This window comes from Seriola dumerili, unplaced genomic scaffold (assembly GCF_002260705.1).
Source record: "Seriola dumerili isolate Sdu_G_001 unplaced genomic scaffold, Sdu_1.0 BDQW01000068.1, whole genome shotgun sequence".
NCBI lineage: Eukaryota > Metazoa > Chordata > Actinopteri > Carangiformes > Carangidae > Seriola > Seriola dumerili.
Genome location: NW_019174323.1, coordinates 6,034,146 through 6,049,824, shown reverse-complemented (window position 1 = coordinate 6,049,824; position 15,679 = coordinate 6,034,146). Strand labels below are relative to the sequence as shown.

The following is a 15,679-nucleotide window of genomic DNA, read 5'->3' as shown; positions in this document are numbered from 1 at the left end:
GACAGTGATGAGGTGAGTCGCACGGCGTCGCGTAACATATGGTTCGAATTTACGCTTGAGGTCGGGAGACCGGTGGAGGGCTGCCTCGCGCTCTGAGTGGCTCCAGCGCGCCTCTGAAAACACCGAAGATGCTCGGTGTGGGAACAACCAAACCCACATCCAGGGCCGGCCATGGCTTTTTTGGGGGGCTTAGGTCGGGTGGTTCCGCATCCAGGGTGGGGGTCCAGGAGATCATATAGCAGCGAGACAAGACAACATTTGAACAATACTTCACACAAGGGTGCATTAGAAGCCCTGAGTGGGCTGAAGTAATAAAATAAACGTAGACCCGCCTGACCGAAGCCTTAGCCCAATGTTGAAATAAACATATTCTATAGCCATCAAAAAGGAGCAAGTAATGTTACATAACAATGCTAACAGAGTCAGTCTGAAATGTGCCAAAAGGTGTGTTTTCCAATTTCTTGAAGACCGATTAAGTTCAAGTACTCTCGGCCATGATGGTTAAGTATGAGAAAATAGGTATTATATAAGACTAACCATACTATTTTGAGACCGCGTTTTCCTTAGAACGAGGACAATTATTTCAACATCGTCCGTATTAAACAACGGTTGACATTTGTACCTTAAAATTATCACCAGATACAATGTAATATTTTATCGAAACCTTTACTTATTTGTGCAGGATCATATGATGCTAGTCCATAATTTACATAACCGTTTTTTTTTTTAATAAAATATACTTTTGTAAAATGTAATAATTCGTGTGGTGGGGTCTCATTTTGATTTATCGCACCCGTACATAAACATGTTTTTGTCTATAAACAATGTGGCTGTTGCTTTAACCGACATCGACAAAAGAGGTTCATTGTTATTTCATTTCATCATTCAATTATTATCTGTCATCGCTATTAAAAAGGTCTTGATCTGTTAGGGTGACCGATTGATTATCTTTGGTCTCCGCCTACGTTGTCTTTGGCGGGAAAATGCGGCGGTAGTTCCTGTTGTTGTGTTGTGCTCGGATAAACGGATGACCGACGAAAACCGCACTCGTGATTTTGTTTAAGCCGACTTTTCTGCCCATTTTAGCGGGCGAGTGTAAGAACATACGTGTATTTCAGGTGAGCTCCCTTTACCCTTTACCACACGTGTGATCATTTATTTAAATCACCTTGGTTCGGATTTATTGACTGATAAAAATGAAACAGAATTTCATCATTTAGATCTGACATAATAGAGAGTGGGAGACAGTTTACAGTAAAGGCGCGAGAGGGAGCCCAGTCCAGCTCCACGTGAGGCTGAATACCTGAAGGAAGAAGGAAAGGGAGGACGAATGAGGAGGGCCTCGCACAGGGGAAGAGATGGAGGAGAGTCTGGATGGGAGGGAGGTATGGGATGAACTTACACTCACCAGTAGCATTAACACTGGGACCCTCTTTCTGTTGATGCTTCAAGAGAGAAGCACCCATTCGCTCTCACTGTGGTTGCCTCAGCACCGTCACAAGTTCACGTGCCTAACCATTAAAAATGTGAAATGATAAATTGACATGAAGCAACTTAACTGTGGGCCAGAGAGGATTTTTTATGTGATATGCAGATTTAAAGATAATATTGCGTTTTCATAATGCTTTTCAAGGAAAAATGATATTAAGAAATCAAATGTGCAAAGCCGCAGTTTGTCATCAGTCAAGCTGGCGGTAGAATTAGGAAAGAGAGAGTCGTTCTTCTGTGGCCACAATACAGCCCGGTTGCAGAGAGCTTGGCGGCGGCTGAGTTGCATGTGTCGCAGACCCAGCTGAACTCTCCAAAGTCGAACCGCGAGCAAGCTGCTTTGGCAGCCGTCGGCTTTGAGGAGATACTGCTTTCAATAGGGAAACGAAGCAAAGAGGAGTCGAGAGGTAACAGAATAACACCACGGTTTTGTGAGACGCAGTACGGGTCAGACGGAAATGGTTTGGAATGCCAGACCAGCTGGAATCATCTCAGGGAAGTGTGTGAGCCATGCTTTGAACCTCCAGGACAATCTTCAACAGTGTAAGGCTTTAAAGGCTTACTGGGCTGCTTCACTGATCTGCGCTGTCATTACTTAACCTGTTTTAACCTCTGACTGATGAATCTCAGAGTGAAAGCAGGCGTAGCAACTTAAACACGGGAAAATGTTTCATCATTTAAAAAGCTGGAGAATCAAAGTTTTGGTGTAGCACTGTTGTATGACTGAAAGAGGGTCATGGCCAAACCATGTGATTTCTGTGTGCACCATGTAACTCCCCCTTGTCTTCACCTCCTGAAAGCTCAATAATATCTGCTCTTTACCATTGATATCAGCTCAAGATGTCCTAAACAGGCGTGGCTCAACCTGATCAGTCGGTAGGTCGATAACAGCTTTCAGAAATTCCCGTCAGAAGTCGTTAGCACATCTGGGGATAGCATCTTTGCCGTGCTCCGGCACGCAAGGACTTTCAGGAAGCTGTCATCTTGTGGGAGTCCGTCGGAAGCAGGAACAGCAGGAAGTGGAAGTTGATCAGTTTTGGGAGAATCGCCTGTCCTGGGCCGATGTAATTGCCTCTCCTGTAGGGCAGAAATGAGTGGTGCTGAGCCCTGGACCCATCTGGGGAGAGAAGGAGAGTCGGGGAGAGTGGGAGGGAGGGTTGGGGCAGAAAAACATTAAACATTTTTTAAATTACAGTAGCAGTACATGGAAATGATTTTTTCAAAGCCACGATTGTGCACACCTTGCCTAGACAGGATATCCAGGGCCGTCTCTCCAGGCGCTCTTGGAGTGCTTCCTGCATCTCCCTGGATTCTTGTTGAATATGGCTGCTTTGCTGCCGGGTGAAGGCAGCGTGTTTAGCAAGAGGAGGACAGGACCACCAGGGGTCGAATTCGCAGGCTTTGGAGCAGAGAGCTGACACCGTTGACACAGTTCTGCCTCCCTGGAGTGAAGAGAGCGGTAAAGTGTAGACACGCTGATTGCACAAACTAAAGCAAAGAACAGAGAGGAGACGGAGGAAAAAAAAAAAAAAAAAAAGAGAGATGACAGTAACTCACTGATCATTGTGAAAGAGCCTGCGCTTGTCAATCTGGGGTGTCTGTTGTAGAGAGGAGGTGTGGCACATTGAGGGCCGGGCGTGATCACCTGCGACTATGGTGGAAGAGGAAGTGAGGCAGTCCTGGGAGGGGGACAGGAGGAGGGCTGTTGTTTTGTGAGTAATGACTGTTAATTAATTAGCCCCTTGACAGAAAAACATGTTTTCAACCTTGATGGAGGAAAAACTTCAAAAATTTGCCGACATCTGAATTTTTCAGTACTTGATTGATGAGATCTAATATGAATGAACCATTAGTATGAGTGATTCTGACACAACAAACACACAGCCGTGACCCCAGCGGCGGGCACTGACACAGGCAACCAGGTACCGCAAGTGACAAGCTCTTTGTGGAGTGTCCGTGCTGGAGGGAGTGCAGTGTGTTCAGAGCGCTGAGAGGTGATTACTTTCAGATGATCGTACTAATAGGGCATTCAGTTGAAGAAAGGAGCTGATTATTTAAGATTTATGTTAAATCGTAAAAGTTAAATTGGCTGAAACGCCAGACTATTTTCCGAGCTGTTAAACAGGCGAGTAACAATTCAGGTGGGTAACAGCCAGTACTATATATTTTTTTAGATTTTCTGCTCTGCAGCTATGCGGAAGGCTTGGCATGACATACCTCCTGATGGGTGGTGTGGCATTATGTTTAAGTTCTCCTGAGGCATGAAGCAGGACCCCCCGCCAGCGGGGTTTTCAGGCCAACGCTTGCAGGGTTTCAAGGTCAATTCTCTTATTAATGAAGAATATAAAAAGAATACATACGCTTTATGTTATTAGTAGCACTTGCTTCAGAGAGAGAGGGTTAAGAAGGTTGATCTACCGTGAGTCATGCGCTTATACATGGAACAATGTGGTGAACGCTACGAGATGGGCCACCAAGCACGGTACAGACTAGGCGCAATCGAAAGTGAGAGAGAACGAGAGCAGTGCGTACGGTGAAAGAATGGAGCACGCGTGATGGTTCATGTGTTGGAAGCAAGGGTTCCTCGCTATGGTCAAAGGTGCACGAGCGCAGGGCTAATGACTGGAGGGGGTTGTAGAGTCAAGGGGAGATTTACAAAGTACACGTATGAGGTTGCTTAAAACCGAATTGAGATGAGTTTACATATGATAGGTGTAGACAAAGAAGCACCAGAAAAGTATACAAGAAGAAACAAGAAGTACTACGATAACGCAAGAGAAGTAGGATAGAGGGTATCTGGAACGGTAGGAGGAGGTTAATAAACGAATTAGAACGATCAACAGGGCTTAGGAGCATGGTGGCACTCAGGGCACAACGAAGGAGGGTATGGTGTTCAGGATTGGGCGATGGGTGGGTGATGTGTTATTGATGGCTAAGGATGGGGACAAAGCCGCGAGCGAGGACGGAATCGTAGCCTCGGATATATATATATATATATTAACGGTCGATTACACGAGGAGGCAACAGAGAGATATGGAGGATGGTTATGTGGCTACAGGCGTATTGCTCGCGCGACAGCAGGCGGTCTAGAAGGACCGCTGAGCGTGAGGTGGAGGTAACGCGAAAGGGAGTGCACGCTGAGTCGGAGGAGATCTGACATGGCGGGTGTCATGCCTGCGATTGGGTATGCTCCGAGTAGGACGTACGAAGGAGCACAGAGAGTCATTCTGGGTGTTTGGTTGATTGGGTGAAATCAGCCGGATGGTGGAATATACTCTCTCCTTAGAACGTATTTAATGGGAGCATGTATTGCTGGCACGGCTACGGAGTGTGTGGATACCTAGTATGGGCAGACCGAAACGAGAATTTGAATAGTTTAATAAAGTTTAGTGTAGTATTATGAAAGAATTAAAAGGAATATAATACACACAAAGATGAGATTAGATCTAGGTTCCACCATTTTTGGGCCCGAGCAAATATCGCTCCACCGTGACTTAAATGGCAACGTAGGGTACGGGCAAAGTCTTGAAGACCGGAAGTGTCAAAAAGAGGTCCGGTTTATAGTCAAGTGAAGCGGAGTTCCGCCTATAGTTAGCCAACACAACCTGATAAATGGAAAATCAAACAAGGAAACATTATTTATCACCCAAACTGTCTGTTTGTAAACATCCATCACACTTTACAGAAGTGATATAATCTCAAAGGTTTATTTACAAGTTTTCAGACCTTTCAACCACATCTCTCAGTCTAGTCACAGTCCTTAATTAGACCTTTCATTTTCTTATAAACTTTTTAAAAAATTACAAAAATCAAGTTGTAATAACCAAGAATTGTCCTTTAAATTAACCAGATTTAACTGTTTTCTTACACAGAGCCAAAACCCAGCCTGAGAATCTTGATGGTCGGGTGGGTGTTTTCTGGGAAGAGTGCCGCTGGCAACACGATTTTAAGAAGTGAAGTTTTTCACCTTGGTGAGAGAACGATGAAAGCTTTAAAGCAAAGTGGCGAGGTGGCTGGAAGAGAGGTCGTGGTGGTGGACACTCCTGGATGGTGGAAATTCTTCCCAGCGTCATTTATCCCTGAGGTTTTGAAGTCTGAGATTTTAGAAGGGGTGTCTCTGTGCTCGCCATCACCAAATGTCATTCTGCTGGTGGTGCCATTTGACACATCATTTACTGATGAACAAAAAAGAGTCACAGAGGACAACATGAAGTTATTCGGACAGAGAGTGTGGAGACATGTAATATTGCTGTTTACATTTGGCGATGCTTTGGGAAACAAAACTATAGAGCAACACATTGAAAGTGAAGGAAAGCCTCTCCGTGGGCTGATTGAGAAATGTGGAAAGAGGTATCATGTCCTTGACAACATGAGCAAAGCTGGTGATCAGGTAACAGAGCTGCTGGAGAAGATGGAGGAGATGGTGGCAGGAAACTGTTGTTTTTACTTCAGTGAAAGAGATGATCCACAACCTGAAGAGAAAAGTGATGAACCAACTAAAATCAAGGACGAGAGCACAGCCAAAGAGATCACAGAAAAACTTAACAATGAATGGGATCGCAGGAACTGGGAAGAACACCAAACATTAAAAGGAGACGACAGTATGCTTTCACGGCCAAACTGTAAGCATCCGGAGGCACTGACACAACAGTAAAAAAAAAAAAAAAANAAACCATTGAGGATTACATCAGTAAAGAAGGGGCACCGCTCCAGTCGCTGCTGGAGGCCTGTGGTAACAGGTATCATGTTCTCTGTGATGATGGGACAGACAACAGCACGAACATCAGACAGCTGTTTGAGAAGATTGACACCATGGTGGCAGAAAACAGTTGTTATGAAATCGAGAGCAGGCTGATACAAACTGTTGAAGAGAGGACGAAGGAAGTCGACAAACAAGCTGAGGAGCTGCGTCTGCAGACACAACAACAAAGGCAAAGGCTCAGAAGGCTCCTGATTGGTCAGTTGAATTTGTTTTCATAAATGTTGTTAAAAGGAAAATTCTTTAGTCTTATTTTTGTAGTTTCGGCATCATTCCTGTTGGTCATAATAACATTGTAGTGGCATTAAGGCTGAGCGATCCGACGATCTCATATTGTGGACGATGATTTTCTTTCAGATGAATCTTACAGATCGCATTATTAGAAAGGAGCTATATTTAGATATTTAAATCTAAAAGTTCAATTGCTGCAAACACTTTACAGAAGTGATATAATCTCAAAGATTTATTTACAAGTTTTCAGACCTTTCAACCATATCTCAGTCTAGTCACAGTCCTTAATTAGACCTTTTGTTTTCTTATAAACTTTTTAAAAAATTACAAAAATCGAGTTGTAATAACCAAGAATTGTCCTTTAAATTAACCAGATTTAACTGTTTTCTTACACAGAGCCAAAACCCAGCCTGAGAATCTTGATGGTCGGGTGGGTGTTTTCTGGGAAGAGTGCCGCTGGCAACACGATTTTAAGAAGTGAAGTTTTTCACTTTGGTGAGAGAACGATGAAAGCTTTAAAGCAAAGTGGCGAGGTGGCTGGAAGAGAGGTCGTGGTGGTGGACACTCCTGGATGGTGGAAATTCTTCCCAGCATCATTTATCCCTGAGGTTTTTAAGACTGAGATTTTAAAAGGGGTGTCTCTGTGCTCGCCATCCCTAAATGTTATTCTGCTGGTGGTATCACTTGATTCATCATTTACTGATGAACAAAAAAGAGTCACAGAGGACAACATGAAGTTATTCGGACAGAGAGTGTGGAGACATGTAATAGTGCTGTTTACATTTGGCGATGCTTTGGGAAACAAAACTATAGAGCAACACATTGAAAGTGAAGGAAAGCCTCTCCGTGGGCTGATTGACAAATGTGGAAAGAGGTATCATGTCCTTGACAACATGAGCAAAGCTGGTGATCAGGTAACAGAGCTGCTGGAGAAGATGGAGGAGATGGTGGCAGGAAACTATTCTTTTTACTTCAGTGAAACAGATGATCTACAACAAGAAGAGAAAAGTGATGAACCAACTAAAAACAAAGATGAGAGCACAGCCAAAGAGATCACAGAACAACTTAACAATGAATGGGATCGCAAGAACTGGGAAGAACACCAAACGTTAAAAGGAGACGACAGTATGCCTTTACGAACAAACTGTAAGCATCCAGAGGCACTGACACAGCAGTAAAAAAAACACTTCAGTTTATTCCTACAGCATCTTAAATTTGTTTTACCCTTAGTATAACCAACATGATTATTGTATTTTCTAACCAGTTAGTGAAGACACACAGAGGCTTGAAGATTTTGAAGGAGAGGAAGAAGACAAACTACAAAGTGAAGATGATGCAGGATCTGACTTTCTGAAGATGAAGGAATTGATGGAGAAAGAGTGGATCAGACGAGAGGCAGCAGTGGAACATCTCCACATGTTCTTTGCAAGTGAGTTAATCAAATATCTAAAATAAAAGAAAATAAATTCTGTCTTGTTCAGTTTTGTATCATTTTAACATTTTATTTTCTGCCACAGGTGAGAGAGCCACCTCTGAACCAGATGCTGATAAGCTGCAGGAATCAAGAGAAAAAGTCCTATCATGGCAGAAAACCATCAGAACTTCAGGCTATGGGTCAGTCTCTGCCACCAGCAGGGAAGCAGAGGAAGAGACTGAACAAGAAGTACTTCCATGTTAAAACCATGTTTGTAATGTGAAAGAACACCAAGTCATTTACTGCACTTCATTCAACCAAAGTGTTTGGTGCACACAGGGCTGTCATCAGGAAGCTTTACACTTCTGTTCAAATCATTTAAATACAAACTACAACACATTGTAGAGGGAAATTATTCTGCACTGATGATTTGTAGCTGGTTAGGCTGTAAAGACGCTGCTCTCAGAGTCGGACAATATTAACAAAATATTAGATTGTATTTGTAAAATGATACACTCCTGTATTACTGATGGAGTAACTAGCTACATATGACAGCATTTAACCAGCATTTTACCCATACACCTCGTTTCCAGTTCAACCAGTGAAAACCATTTCTGTTTGAAACATTGTCATGACCATGTTGAAGAAAGAAACTGGGAACAAGATGACAGTGTGCGGATATTTTCCATATCTTTTAGTGCAGATTATTGTTACCTGGCCAGCACCTGCAAGTGATTTATAGTTGTGGTTGTGGCTGATGATTGTCTTGCTAAAGTGAAAGCATCTTATGAACTAGTACAAAGATGCTCCAGCAAAAACAACCCTTAATACTATGGCCTCAGTTTACTATTATGTTTGTTTGTGTTGGAGGCCAAATCAAAAACAGATACATGTGTTTTTAAGTGTAATACAGGAGGATCATGGATATAAAGGATCGTATAACTACATTTTATTACCTATGTTATTTTATGATATACTGTTGTTGACCCCAGACAGTGAATAAATATGGTCTGGGTGGAGATGTATGTGTATTTGTACAGTTAAAACTCCAGGACCTGCCCTGTTGGCTGAAGCTGGGGCAAATGACGCCAATGATGGATGAAGATAATCTGAAATACCTGTCATACTGTACATTGTTTCTACTGCAGACAACAGCAGTTTGACGTGTGTCACTTTGTCTCAGGATGATTTCGTGACAGCAGTGAGATTATCTGTACAGACAAGCACTGATATGATCACTGCTATGAGGAAGAAATATTTGGGTTTTTCATGAGAATCTTTGTGACAAAAATATTGAAGATGCAGATTTTATTTTCACTTTTGGAAAGATTGTTTTTAGAACAGAAGAAAGTCATTTTTGGAAGTATAATCAAAAGCTTACAATGACATAATCTGATTAATGTGACAAATTAAAATCCAGACTAAAATAAAATAAAAAAAGTAATCTTGCATCTCTAAATAAAAAGACTGAAATATGGTTTGCTTTAGCATCACATAAAGGAAAAGCTTCAGAGATAAGATTAAACACATTCACTGAATTTTTTGTTTTATACTGTTAAATGATTTTCTATACCATATGACTATTTTCATTAAAGAATAAAGTCTTAATAATAAAAAATATCTATTTTTATGCTGCTATTTATGATCTTGTGAATCTGTACTTCACTGTATGAAGAATGAAGTGAGATCTACTCCATTTACCCAGGAAATGCAGGATTTTTATCATGTGTGCACTGTTGTATTCTATGTGCTGAAATAAAGATGCCTTTATCAATCCTCATCAAGTCCTGCTTTGATCAATTTGATCCAGCTTTATTATTACAGCATTTCAAAGGTGGAGCATTGTTTTCCTGTTCCTTTGCGATACTAAAATAAAAGCTTACAGTTCAGCTGTGTGGCAAAAAAAATATGCCAAGACCGTGTTCCAACTTTGTCACAAACAGTGCCGGGACCCAAATGCAGACATGGTAGAAGAAGGGAAGGATGAGGTGAAGTCTTTTTATTTTGAAAGGAGCAGGTGAGTGGTGGTGAGCTGTTGCAGGCTTGGCAGATTAGTTTACAGCGATTCCTGGAGACAGAAAGAACTAAATGTTGAAGTTGCAGGTAAAAGCCAAATAATGACCAGCTTGATAACTATGACTGAGCTGGAAGTGAGGCACATAAATCGAGCTTGATAGCCAATGTCTGGCAGAGGGAGGAAGGGAGGGAGGACAGACAGACAGACTTCACAGAAGGGTGGTGACACTAAAGGGACTTTTACACCTGACCGCTTTGGTTTAAACAAACTGTTGTCTACATATATACATACTGTGAATTCACCCAATCACCGAGCCACATGTTGCTGATGAGGCTGTAAATTCTGAAATTACTATGAATTTAAGCAGCTACAACATCAAATTGTTAGAAAAACTGTTTCATTACAGGAAACAAAAGCAACAACACAGGTTCCATGAAAACAACAGGTGTGACTTTCTGGCACAACCTGGAACATGGAAATCTAGATGACAAGTTTTATCAATGATCTGATCTCTTGCATGAAAATATGCTGTTGGTCCTGTGACTGACAGAGGAGGGAGTGGGTATGATGAAAAACAAACACAATGTGAGAGCTACATTCAGTGTTGAGCTCACACAGTCAACAACAAGACGGAGGGAATGAAACCCATGAAGCAGCCTAATTAGTTAATTTCCCTCTTCAGAAAACATGAAGAAAGCTGCATCTGCCAAAGGTGAGTTAATGTAAATGAGAAATGATTTATCAACAGGCTGTAAATATATTTTTCCTTCATGTTACCATCTCTGTCTCACTCTCTGTCAGAGCTGAATGTGCTGATTGTGGGATCACAAGGCTCACATAAAGATCTCGTTGGAAACATCATCCTGGGAAGAAACGCGTTTGATGCCGTAGATGCAACATTCAACTGTGAGAAGAGAGAGGGAGAAGTGTGTGAGCGAAGAGTCACGTTGGTCCAAACCCCTGGATGGCTGCGAGGATATCAGCTGTGTGATACAGCAGGACTTTTGAAGACAGAGACGATTCTCAGCGTCACTCTGTGTCCACCTGGACTGCATGGTTTTCTGCTGGCGATTAATGCTCAGCTTCCATTCACAGATGTCTACAAGAAGGTGACAAAGGAGCATTTGGAGTATTGTTTTGGTGAGAAGGTGTGGGATCACACTGCAGTGGTCTTCAGCCACAGAGGCCATATAGACCATGAAACCATTGAGGATTACATCAGTAAAGAAGGGGCATCGCTCCAGTCGCTGCTGGAGGCCTGTGGTAACAGGTATCATGTTCTCTGTGATGATGGGACAGACAACAGCACGAACATCAGACAGCTGTTTGAGAAGATTGACACCATGGTGGCAGAAAACAGTTGTTATGAAATCGAGAGCAGGCTGATACAAACTGTTGAAGAGAGGACGAAGGAAGTCGACAAAAAAGCTGAGGAGCTGCGTCTGCAGACACAACAACAAAGGCAAAGGCTCAGAAGGCTCCTGAGTGGTCAGTTGAATTTGTTTTCATAAATGTTGTTAAAAGGAAATTCTTTAGTCTTATTTTTGTAGTTTTGGCATCATTCCTGTTGGTCATAATAACATTGTAGTGGCAATAAAACAGCAGCCACATTGTTAACAAATCTATTTGGAAAAATCAAAGGCAAACAGTAAATTATCACCCAAATGTCTGTTGTAAACATCCATCACACTTTACAAGAATGATTTAATCTCAAAAGGTCCACTTTTTCAGAGCTTTCAACCACATTTCAGTCCATTAGCAGACCTGTTGAGCTTAGATTGATTTATTATATATATATTTTTTTTAAATTACAAAAATCATACTCAGTAAGAATTGTCCTTTAAATTAACCAGATTTAACTGTTTTCTTACACAGAGTCAAAACCCAGCCTGAGAATCTTGATGGTCGGGTGGGTGTTTTCTGGGAAGAGTGCCGCTGGCAATAGGATTTTAAGAAGTGAAGTTTTTCACCTTGGTGAGAGAACGATGAAAGCTTTAAAGCAAAGTGGCGAGGTGGCTGGAAGAGAGGTCGTGGTGGTGGACACTCCTGGATGGTGGAAATTCTTCCCAGCGTCATTTATCCCTGAGGTTGTGAAGTCTGAGATTTTAAAAGGGGTGTCTCTGTGCTCGCCATCACCAAATGTCATTCTGCTGGTGGTGCCGCCTGACACATCATTTACTGATGAACAAAAAAGAGTCACAGAGGACAACATGAAGTTATTCGGACAGAGAGTGTGGAGACATGTAATAGTGCTGTTCACATCTGGGGACACTTTGGGAAACAAAACTATAGAGCAACACATTGAAAGTGAAGGAAAGCCTCTCCGTGGCCTGATTGAGAAATGTGGAAAGAGGTATCATGTCCTTGACAACACGAGCAAAGCTGGTGATCAGGTAACAGAGCTGCTGGAGAAGATGGAAGAGATGGTGGCAGGAAACTGTTCTTTGCACCTCAGTGAAGCAGATGATCCACAACAAGAAGAGAAAAGTGATGAACCAACTAAAAACAAAGATGAGAGCACAGCCAAAGAGATCACAGAACAACTTAACATCAAATGGGATCGCAAGAACTGGGAAGAAGACCGTATGTTAAAAGGAGACGACAGTATGCCTTTACGAATGAACTGTAAGCATCCGGAGGCACTGACACAACAGTATTTGTATTGGACCATAATTAGAATTAAATAGAAGAAACTTTATTGTCCATCTGGACTGAATGCATCTCAAATCATCAACATCACACAAAAATACTATATTTGTAGAATTTTCCATTATTGAAATTTCCTGGCATGGGGACATTTTTGGGCTGTTTGCTTTAGGTTGGCCCACAACAGTGGGGCCAGACCTATAATGTCCATGGTCCAGCCATATACAAGGTCTAACCTCGTCAGACTGATGATGATTTGACTAATTTGAAAGCTTCATCACTGTACTCAGACCATCACACAGTAATAGCGCTTGGCAGGCTGTAAACTTTTAACTTTCCTAGTTCTTAAATTGAAAATCGTAATAACTTATCTACACCTGTTTTTTTTCTACTATGACAAATCAAAATGTATGCAGTGGGAAAGATCAGTATTGAAACAAAACTAGTAGAAATGAAGTTAACTTGGTAGCCTACTGAAATAAGTTTTTCATCAGTGGTTTATGTGACATTCCCCTCTCGTATACCCAGTCTAGTTCTACGCAGCCCTTTACCTGGACAAAGCTGCATTAAACTGATCGAAACAAAACGCCATGCTTTAGAATATTTTCCAGAAATATCTTCAGTAGGTTTCATCCTTTGAATAGCTAACATGATTATTGTATTTTCTAACCAGTTAGTGAAGACAAGCAGAGGCTCAAAGATGTCAAAGGAGAGGAAGAAGACAAACGACAAAGTCAGGATGATGCAGGATCCGTCTCTCTGAACATGAAGGAATTGTTGGAGAGAGAGTGGATCAGACAAGAGGCATCAATAGAACATTACTACAAGCTCTTTGCAGGTGAATAAACCGAATATCCAAAGTAAGTAACTTCTGTCTTGTTCAGTTTTGTATTGTTTTTTCATTTTATTTTCTGCCACAGGTAAGACAGCCATCTCTGAACCAGATACTGATTAGCTGCGGAAATCAATTCTATTGTGACAGAAAACCTGCGCAACTTCAGGCTATGAGTCAACCTCTGCCACCAGCGGGGAAGCAGAGGAAGAGAATGAACGAGACGAAGTACTTTAATGTACAAACCATCTGTTTGTAATGTGAAAGATAACTAATTTAATGCACTTTATATTCAAGCATGTTTAGTAAATTTAGCGCGTTCCAGTGAAAACCATTCCTGTTTGAAACATTGATACGTCCATGTTGCACAAAGGAACTGGGAACAAGTAGGCAGAGTGTGGGTATTTTTCTTTTCGTCTTTTAGAGCAGATTATTGTTACCTGGCCAGCACCTGCAAGTGATTTATAGTTGTGGTTGTGCCTTCTGATTGCCTTACTAAACTGAAAGCATCTTATGAACTAGTACTATGGCCTTGGTTTCCCACCTTGTTTATTTGCGTTGGAGGTCAAATTGCAAGTGTAATATAAAAGGATAATATAACCACATTTTTATTACCTGTACTATTTTATAATATACTGTTAACCCTAGACAATGAATAAATATGGTTTGGGTGGAGATGTATGTATATTTGTATAGTTAAAACTCCAGGACCTGCCCTGTGCTGGCTGAAGCAAATGGCGCCAATTGACGATGATGATAATCTGAAATACCTGTCATACTGTACATTGTTTCTACTCCAGACAACAGCAGTTTGACGTGTGTCACTTTGTCCCAGGATGATTTCTTGACAGCAGTGAGATTATATGTACAGACGAGCACTGATATGATCACTGCTATGAGGAAGAAATATTTGGGTTTTTCATGAGAATCTTCATGACAAAGATATTGAAGATGCAGATTTTATTTTCACTTTTGGAAAGATTGTTTTTAGAACAGAAGAAAGTCATTTTGCTTTGTTCACCTGAAATATAGTTTTGGTCTATTATCAATGACAAAAAAAAAGGATACTTAAGCACTGTTTTGTTTATTTAAACCAGCTTTTTTCTGATTATTACCTGCTCTGCTTTGTCTCAGTAAAAGCTTCACAGATAAGATTACTCCATTAATAAGTTCACATTTTGTTCTGTTGGAATGATTTTTCTGTACAATATGACTTATCATTTGAAGCATTAAGTCCGTTAAGAAGTAATTAAGAAAATGTGGTATTAGAGGCTGTTTTTTATACTAGACTATTTATAACTTGTGACTGTACTGATAGATGAGCCAGTATATAGGCCGCATGTTGAGGTGGAGGCTGTGTACTGGTATTTGACATGATGCCGTTGGCTGAATCTGGAGAAGTGAGATCTACTTATTTTCCCCGGAAATACAAGTGCAAGAACTCCTTTATATTGTTGCCTAGTTGCATAGTTGAATTGGTACGCAGATATTAACGATTGCCCTCCTCTAATCCTTATTAAAGCAATCAACACAAATACTTGCAATCCATTAATGATGTATTACAACCTTTGAATATGGCTTGTTATTAATACTCAACTAAATGCTGAATAAATTATAGCAGGTGGAGCATTTTTTCAGTTTCTCAATTAGCAAAGCTGAAACTTTCGGCTGAGTGACAAAAATCAGAGGTAAAGCCTCGCGTTTTAACAAATAAAGATGCTTTCACACTTTTAAACAAACTCTGCTGTGTTTCCTCATTTAAGATTGGTTCATTTAGTCTGGGTAAAAGCTGTTAATCACGAACACTGCTACGTGGAACTAGAGTCGAGACTGTAGGCGGCCCCAAGCATGTGGGTCTTGGTCGATTGCCAAGAATACAGGACTAATATTAAATCCGTCATCTGGCCACAAACTGTCAGAAAAGACTGTCAACTCTGTGAACTGACGCGAGTTCCATGCCCGCAGCATTTTGCTGCGTAGTGCGGATTTATTTATCTCTCTGTCCGTCTACAGAAAGCGACAATGAAACAGGTAGAAACAGGACGAGAAGAGGCCTCGCTGTAACCCGATAAACTGAAGCCAGGGCTTGGCATACAGCCAATACAGCAAAAACAGTTTGATTTGTCTTTTGTTCTTCTTGCTTCAAGCTTGGTGTGAATGATTCACTGCTATATTATTCCGCCCTTGTCAAGATAGAGCAGTAGACTAAAACATGACAGCTGGCGCGCAACGATATACTTATAAACTATTTTCGCTACACGTTGACAGCTCATGTAAGCCATAAACGAAGTA

General features: G+C 41.4%; 1 protein-coding gene across 1 annotated transcript; it reads left to right on the top strand.

Moving 5' to 3' along the window:
* The first annotated feature begins 10,482 nt into the window (after positions 1-10,482).
* Positions 10,483-13,401, top strand: LOC111219602 (GTPase IMAP family member 8-like). The gene is made up of 4 exons (XM_022742317.1): positions 10,483-10,621; positions 10,711-11,397; positions 11,785-12,534; positions 13,229-13,401. The coding sequence occupies exons 1-4, from the start codon at positions 10,597-10,599 to the stop codon at positions 13,399-13,401; spliced, it is 1,635 nt and encodes a 544-aa protein (XP_022598038.1). The 5' UTR covers positions 10,483-10,596.
* The last annotated feature ends 2,278 nt before the right edge of the window (positions 13,402-15,679 follow it).

Excerpts from the sequence above, each read along its gene's own strand:
- LOC111219602 (XM_022742317.1), top strand. The coding sequence starts at position 10,597 with ATGAAGAAAGCTGCATCTGCCAAAG. Across the intron at positions 10,622-10,710 it reads GAAAGCTGCATCTGCCAAAG|AGCTGAATGTGCTGATTGTG; the intron begins GTGAGTTAATGT and ends ACTCTCTGTCAG. Across the intron at positions 12,535-13,228 it reads TATGCCTTTACGAATGAACT|TTAGTGAAGACAAGCAGAGG; the intron begins GTAAGCATCCGG and ends TTTTCTAACCAG.